Source organism: Dicentrarchus labrax, unplaced genomic scaffold (genome assembly GCF_905237075.1).
Source record: "Dicentrarchus labrax unplaced genomic scaffold, dlabrax2021, whole genome shotgun sequence".
NCBI lineage: Eukaryota > Metazoa > Chordata > Actinopteri > Moronidae > Dicentrarchus > Dicentrarchus labrax.
This window is the reverse complement of record NW_026136719.1, coordinates 11477668-11485862: the sequence shown is the minus strand read 5'-3', so window position 1 is coordinate 11485862 and position 8195 is coordinate 11477668. Positions and strand designations below refer to the sequence as shown.

At 38.4% G+C, this 8195-nt stretch overlaps 1 protein-coding gene across 1 annotated transcript; it reads right to left on the bottom strand.

Annotated features, from left to right (window-relative positions):
* Nucleotides 1-278: 278 nt before the first annotated feature.
* LOC127351511 (cell surface A33 antigen-like) lies at nucleotides 279-5605 on the bottom strand. Its single transcript, XM_051379109.1, has 7 exons — nucleotides 5402-5605; nucleotides 4420-4568; nucleotides 4036-4252; nucleotides 3554-3718; nucleotides 2362-2478; nucleotides 2106-2235; nucleotides 279-1742 (listed from the first exon to the last, which is right to left on the bottom strand). Exons 1-7 carry the CDS (start codon nucleotides 5439-5441, stop codon nucleotides 1328-1330), a joined length of 1233 nt encoding a protein of 410 aa, XP_051235069.1. The 5' UTR covers nucleotides 5442-5605; the 3' UTR covers nucleotides 279-1327.
* Nucleotides 5606-8195: the final 2590 nt, after the last annotated feature.

Here is an 8195-nt window from a genome sequence, read left to right as displayed (position 1 = left end):
AAGCCCCAATGACTCCATATCCGGCACTAGTTGTTTGGTTTTGTAACTTTAGACATAGTCCAAAAACAATGGATTGTGATGATGAAGGGAAGCGGGAGGGTAAAGCCCGAACATTTTTTGAATCCCCCAAATCTTAACCATAATTAATACTTCTACTACTAGCACTAATAAAATAATAATATATTTTATTTTTACAGCACATTATCATGTGATCATATGAAAATTAAGTTGTTTGTAGTGTTGCCATCTAGTGTCCAGGATTCATACAGTGTTGCAAGTTGCTGTTTGGTTAATTTTTATTTCATCAGCTTTTTTACAGTACATTTCAAAATGTTTCACAATAACAGAAAATTTTGATAAATCTCAGAATATAACCTTACCACTGCTGCGATACAATAATAGCATATGTACAATATTTCCATATTTTCGTTTCAACAGAAACAACATGGCAGGGAAACATTTGATGATCTATTTTGCATGTTAAAGGTAAGCTGTATTAAAAAAAAATTTGAATTTGAATTTTAGATGAAAAAAAAAAAAAAAAAAAACCCTGAGAGTTCTTGTGGAGACATTATCTAACTCAACAATCAGAAGAAGTTGTAGTACTAAAATTAAAACTGATTCAATGGCTATGTACACAAGGATGCAGTACCTAACTCAATGAGAAAATAAAAAGGTATATACGATAAAACAAAGAATTACAAAAAAACTGAAGCCCTTCTTAGTGTCGAGGCAGCTTCCTAAAAAAACAAACTACCACCAGTTACAGCCAACACCTGAAGAATCCAAGACAGACACACAGACAGACATAAGGCTTTGTATTCGTATGTGACAATGCCAACATAGAGTTTAAAGTTAAAATGCCAACTGATTTCTGGATTACACAAATAACATGAAAAAACATTTTATCTCTGCACAGGAATCTCAAAAATGTTTGTCCAGTTCCCATCATTTGTTTGACGTGAGTTTTGGTACACAACTAAAGTACAGTTTGTGCCCTGGGCATTGTTTATACCTGAACCAGAGAGCTTGTAACTGTTGACCCCACCCACCCACCCACTCCCTGTTTAAAATGGATCAGACAGACTTTGTGGACGCCATTTTGGGTTCCCTGCCCTTCCTCAATTAATCCTCACAATGAATTCAACTGTTAACATGGTTCTACCTCTAAAAAACAGAATGAGAGATTGTACTCTAGTATGGTTGGGGTGTTACATTTGTGTCACATCAAGATCCATAGAGGCAGTAATTAGACACTAAAGTCACTGGAGATAAAAAAAATAAAAAATAAAATATGGAAGATGGTGATTAATATTTGTTGAAGGCCTTAGTCGTCATAGTCCCTCCTCGGTGGCTTATTGGCTGGCAGGGGTGGTCTGTCACGTTCACGATCATCATAGGGCTCATCATAGCGGTCATCATCATAACCACGGTCTTTGCGGTCATCGTAGCGTCGATCGTCGTCGTAGCGGCGTTCCCCGTCGTAGCGCTCGTGGCGGTCACTGTACTTGTCACGGCGGTCGGAGTAGTCGCTGCGTCGGTCATCATAGTCGCTGCGCCGATCGTCGTAGTCTCTGCGGCGGTCATAGTCACGCTCGCTCCGTTCATCGTAGCGGTCACTCTGCTCCACAGGGCTCCTCGCCCTGGAGTCTTTATTACCTTGTATGTCCTCTTGCCAATCGGCATGGCGACCCTCACCATTTCTTGTTGGCTCTTTGTCACTGTACTCTTCCTCACGAACTCTGGAAAGGGAACAGAAAACAGTCAGATGTTTGTGGGAGAAGGGTTTTTATTTGGCAGCGTTCACCTCGAACAAAACTTCCGAAGTTGCCTTGAGTAGATACTTTTAAAACGGTTACCTGCTACCAGGGTAACCATGTTTGGTGCTCTGAAACTCTCATGATTCCCAATAATAGCGTTTTATTAGGTTAGAATGCCTACGTAAAATCATCAATGTAATTGTGAATTACATACTATTTATGCATACAGTATGCAAGGGGTATAGTGAGAGACATATATTGGTCCTGAATTCCAGGTATTGGTACTGGTATCGATTCAAACGTGAACGGTACCCAACCCTAGTCTTTATGGGGGAAAAACATTACCTCATGGCGTATTCCTCCTCTTTCTTCTTTTTCCGGCAGCAGAAGCAACAGATGCCGATGATGAGTAAGAGTATGATCAAAAAGACAACTCCACCAATGATTCCAGCAGTGGAGCCAATGTTCATGGAAGCTGCAAGAAGAAAGACAAGGTGGGATAAGAAGAAGAGAAGGATGCATATTATAATGTGTTGTTGTATTGGGAATACTAAGTTCCCAGATTGTTAGTTAAAAGACGTTATAGGAAGGTTTCTCTCACGTGGCATGACAGCAACGGTGATGTTGCAGGTAGCAGAGCGGATCTTGTTGCTTGAGGTGCAGATGTAGTATCCTGATGTTTCTTTGGAGATATTGTATAGAGACAGAATGCCTCCCTCTGAAAGACAGAGACACAGTAACGTTTTATTGAAGATTTTAATGTATACCATACTCAGCATCGGTATTGGTCCGATACTGGCCACAATTACGGGATTGGATGTCGGAGACAGAAAAAAATAATTTGATACGATCCATTAGCCTAAACTATTACCTGAAGGCTTAACTAAACTTTGGGCTATATATTTCTTTCTTTATGGGAGTAGAATATTTGTTTCACAGTTTGAGCACGATGATTTTTAGATGGCTAAATTAAGCAAAGTGAATCCATACAAATGTATTATTAACAGCTTAGATGTTTATGAGAGGGAAAATGAAGATGGTATCAGACTGTATCGGTAATGGCAGATATACAAGGTTGCGGCATTGGTATCAAACATGAAAAACTGGTATTGAGCCATCCCTAATACATAGGTTTTATGATACAGAGGGGTGAAAAAGTACTTTTACACAGACAAAATATTGGTATCAGTGCTGCTCTGTCAGTCGTTCTATGACGTATTTTTTAATGACTAAACTTAAGGGATCCTAATCAAAATTGTTTGTGTGATTTTTTTTTTTTTAATTCTCCAATATTGACATTAGTATCTGTAAATTCCCCTAAATCACCGAATTTGAACCCAACTCTCTGTTGGTGTTCTGAAACTCAACAGTGAACTGTGCTGACCCTCCAAAGTCTTAAGATTTGTGAGTGTGGCTCTCCTTTAAAGATCAAACATAGAAAGAGAGAAATTGACTTGTGATAGAGGTGAAGCTTCCAACTTGTACACCAAGTGGAGCAGAGTCACATGATTCTCACCCTCATCATGACTGAGGTTCTCCTTTTGCAGGAGCAAGTAAATCTTTAAAAATCCAGTGTGTAGGATTTAGTGGCATCTAGCTATCTAACCTAATTACCTAATTTTAACAACAAAACAAAAATGATTTCTATATTCAGTTATGAAAACACATTTATACATATTATTTCTGCCATAGATCATCCTAAATGTTACGCACTGGACCTTTAAATGCTGACAGTTGACTTATATTTTTCCAGGATCGATAGTCCTGTCAGAAACTAGGTCACTCATACTTACTGTCAGTGGTTCTGGGGTCTCGAATGCGAGGCATGTTCCTGACATCTCGACTTTCCCACTTATAAGTGGGTGTCGGGGAGCCTTCCTCAGACAAACATGTCAGGTTGATGTTCTGGCCGTACTCTGTCTTACCCTGGATTTTACACAAGGGCTTAGATGGAGCCACTAGAAAATAAAAAAAGAAATAAGGAAGTTGGCATTTGGTAACACAGTAAAGCAGCAACATTGGCAAAGTGTTTACAGAAAGTTTCATTTTGATGATCTACTTCCATGTGTCATGTTTTTTTGCACTTCATTGTTGAACTGATTAAAACATATGAATGTTAAACATGATACTGACTGAGGTTTAACATTTCAGATACTTATAATACCTGATATACTGAATAGAAAGCCAGAAACAACATGCAATAATCATCTCTTTTCCACAACTTTTCCCACAGTTAACAGTGTAATACTTTGAAAACTAATTAAATTATTGTTACCTAGAACAACCAAACGTGCCCTGTCGGCCCGCTTGCCCTCATCATCTCTTGGGATCTGGAGACGACATTCAAAATTTACGTTGTCTGCCAGTTTGATGGAAGACAGTTTGAGGTTGGCCTTTCCCTGTTTAACGTCTACATCCAAGGACGCCCGACCTTCATACAACGATGTGATGTCAGTATTACCCACAGGATAATAATGAGTGAGGATCAGGCTCTGTTAGACAACGACAGCATCAGAGGAACATTAAAAGAGGAAGAAATTAAAGTTCTCTATACATTATTCATGGTTTATTCTTATCATATACAGTTAATAGAGAATAATGCCCTCATGCCAATGCACATACAGTATAAAAACACATGAACACAATGTAGTGGTCTGACCTCTTCAGCAGACCATGAGATGATGACTAGGGTTGGGGTGAAGCCGGGTTTGGGTATAAAGGTGCAGGGCAGTGTGATGTTGTCACCCCTGGCATACTCATAAAGATCCTTTGGGATGTCCACAGTGACGGAACCAACACCTGACAACACTGTCATAGATAAAAACAGAGAATAATGATTAAAACCATTTGGCTCAAATTGCCTATCATTTTTAAGACTGTTTTTAATTGACAAAAGTTATAATTTTATTTTAATCTGACTGGCATTGTTGTACCTGAGATCTGTACAAATAACATATTACCCCACCCTCCCACCCCACAACACAGAGAACACAAATTGTTTCAAATCTGTTCAGTGTGAAACTGAAACAATTAGTCAATGGACAGAGAAGAAATAAACAATTTCGATAGTAGATTAATTGCACTTGTTTTTTTAAAGCCAAAACTACTTCAAAAAAATGTCCAGCTTCTCAGATGTGAACATTTGTAACCTATTTTTTGTCGAACAAAGTCAGACATTTTAAGACTTCACCATGGGCTCTGGGAACTTCATAGGCCCAGACCAAAAGCTCAGGAAAATAACTGATTAGATTAGTTTAGATTAGAAACAGATTAATCGATAGTGAAAATAATGGTTAGTAGTAACCCACATTGAGCTTGATTATCAGTCTTAAGTTTGAAAGGAGTCTCATTTAAGTATAACATTTTAAAAAAACAAAATCAATCATTCATGAAGTTGTGTCTCTGTGAAAGAAAACAGGTCGAGTCAAAAGCTTATTCAAATTGTATGGTGTTTATTTCAGAATAACTTCCACGATTTTTAAATTCTAGTTGTTGTTGTTTTTTAATGGCAATTTAACGGCAAACAAATGGGACAAGTCACACGCAAAAACAGTTGCTACTTGGGCCTGAAGGTGCGCAAACAGGTGTGGCAGCTTGGTAAGGCGCATAGGAAAAGAAGCAAATGTTAAGGGAATACTCACTCAGACACAGCAGAGTCAAGGTAGAAATCCTCCCCTCCATGGCCAAGACTTAAACTGTCAAAAATCTACCGTCACTGGTTCTTCTCTGTGTGGATTTTCTATATAAAATGAAACAGAGTTCAGCAGCCGCTCCGGTACGTATTTGCATCGAAACCTGCGACGGTTTCCTTTGAGAGATGCGCCCGATGGGTGCGCCCGGCCGCCTCTGGATGACTGACGGCTCTCTCTGCCAATCACCGCAGCTCCTGCATTTTAGGTAACATTCTTGATCCGTTCACCTGCGTGTTTCGGCTTGTCCTCATTAACTCAGGTGAGACTGAATTCCAGTTCCCTTTTGGCCAACAGGTTTATATATATTTCATAGATTTTTCCCTCATTTGTTGCACAAACCTAACCAAAGACGTTGCAATCAAACATGTCAATCTTGAGCTATATTTTATGGTGTCAATAACCTATAATACGAACAGAAATGAGTATCATTGTGTTTATTTGTTATCCTTTAACACTCAGCTTTATGTTGCAAGAGAGAAACAGATAGAGGGGCATTAAAGTTTTGACAAAACCAAACTTCTTTCCAGTGTGGGTGGGGCAGAGAAAAACTGGTGTATGTGTGCTGTTCGAACAAGAGAAGGTGCTGTCAGACCGGTTTGACGAGGGTTTATCACCTGAAGGCACACACGCACACGCACACACACACACACACACACACACACACACACACACACACACACACACACACACACAAACACAACAACAAGAACAACGGGAAATGAAAGAGACAGAAATAAGGAAACGGCAAATGTTTCAGGAATTCAAGCATATCACCATCTAATGTCGGATCAAATATTTGTTTAGACTATAAGTTACTTTAAATGTTATGAGCTGCAGCACCTATAAACAGACATATCAAATGCATTCTGTAGTAAAGGAAAGAAGTGATGACACAATAAAGGAGACGACAGGTTGTAGCTTACCATTAAACCCCCGGTAGTTATGTTACAAATCCACAATCTCTCACTGCCATCTGTCGAGTGCCACGGTAAGTGCATTATTTTGAACACCAGATTACTCATATAAAAAGTTAATATTTTCAAAACACAAACCCCCAATTATTAAACTCAGTAAACCCAAGTAAATACATTCACACAGATGTAACCACACATTAGTGGCATAAACACACTATCTTTTGTGCTTGGCTCATCCTTGAGTTGTGTTGCTGTGCAGTAGGTCTACCACAGCACCTAGGTGTATGTGACTGGAAAAATATCCCCAAAAAATATATATCCTGGTGCACATAAATGGAATAAGCCTACACTCTAAAAAAAAATCCTAATTTTAAAGTAAATTACTTTTTAAATAGTATTAAAAAAACAGTAAAATAACAGACATTATCTGTAAATTAACAACCCGCCTGTTATTTTATGTGTTAAGCCAATAATGACAAACTACAGTTATTTATCATTTCTTTTACAGAATATTTATATAATAATTACAATATTTGCCCGTTATTAAATGTTTTGCTCGTTATATAAAGGTTTATTTCTACGGAAGCTCTAAAGGGCCATGTATTCATACATTTTGTTGCTGAGTCAACCTAATGTAACTTACAGCTCAGTAATAGCGTTAACTTACGTTACGTTGTTATAACGTAATTGTACTTGCTTGTGTAATAATGGTAGCAGTTTTGGTGAGTGGTAACAGCCTTCTGAGAATATTAATTTAAAAGTTATAATGCAGTCTAACTTCTGTTCACAACATGTGTGTGTGTGTAAGTGTGTCTGTATGTGAGAGAGAGATGACTGGTCTAACGTTAATGGAATCTTTTTGTTTGTGTTTGCCCTGCCCATCCCTCCCTTGCTAGCTTTAGATGGTCAGATGTGACTATTTATTATTTATTAACACCCTGTGTCATAGCCCGGCTCCTAGGCTATGACAAATACGGCACAGGACACAACAGATGGCCAGAAATGAGTGAATTTATTATTGTAACTTAAACAACTGAGGTTATAAGTACAAATGTGAGATGTGTCAGTCAGTAACATCAGTAATGTAAATGTGGATGTGTGAGCAATATGAAGTGTAAATGTTTTAAAGTGAAAACAAAGCAGAAACCAAACAAAGAGAATGTGCTGCTGCTGGCGGGGATGCAGCCGAATGCGAGAGAGAGACCAGAACAGAGTTGAGACAGGGTCTTTATCCTTAAATCCGTACTCTGCTGATGGTACCTTCAAGGACACATAGGAAAAACAATAACTGGTCAACCACATCAGCACATCAACACTAGACAGGGACCGTCACATCTGTTATAACATCCAAAATGTTAACCTACACAAACATTGTGAAACTGTTAGGGGATTTAAGCTAATCTCGTCCTTGTTTAATGGATATTTCATTTACTTGACCCTTACAAACTGTTCATATCCAGTGCCTTCACAGTATGGACCGGGTCAAATTTGACCCAGTCCAAGAAAGTCCTCATAAAAAGTGTCTATACCATATTTTGAACTACAGATCTATTTTGAATATGTCGTATAATAGCCTATCTTACATTAATACATTCATTATTAATCCTCAATGTATTGCAAACTAGTCAGTGCATTCAATGCAGTAGTAGGAAACTTTGCGTGTACACACAGACATAGAATATACAGTTTTACAGTTTCAAGGTTCCCAGACATAGAATATACAGTTTTACAGTTTCAAGGTTCCCCAGAACAACCATTTTCCTTGATTTGACCCACTCTAGTGGGTCTAAAATCCATCTCACTAGATCCAGGTCAAATTTGAATCAAAA

What these genes read in the sequence shown, in the direction of transcription:
- LOC127351511 (XM_051379109.1), bottom strand. Translation starts at nt 5,441, where the DNA reads ATGGAGGGGAGGATTTCTACCTTGACTCTGCTGTGTCTGA. An exon ending in CTTGACTCTGCTGTGTCTGA is followed by an intron (nt 4,569 to 5,401) that starts GTGAGTATTCCC and finishes TATCTATGACAG; the next exon opens with TGTTGTCAGGTGTTGGTTCC. An exon ending in AGACCCCAGAACCACTGACA is followed by an intron (nt 2,479 to 3,553) that starts GTAAGTATGAGT and finishes TCTGTCTTTCAG; the next exon opens with AGGGAGGCATTCTGTCTCTA.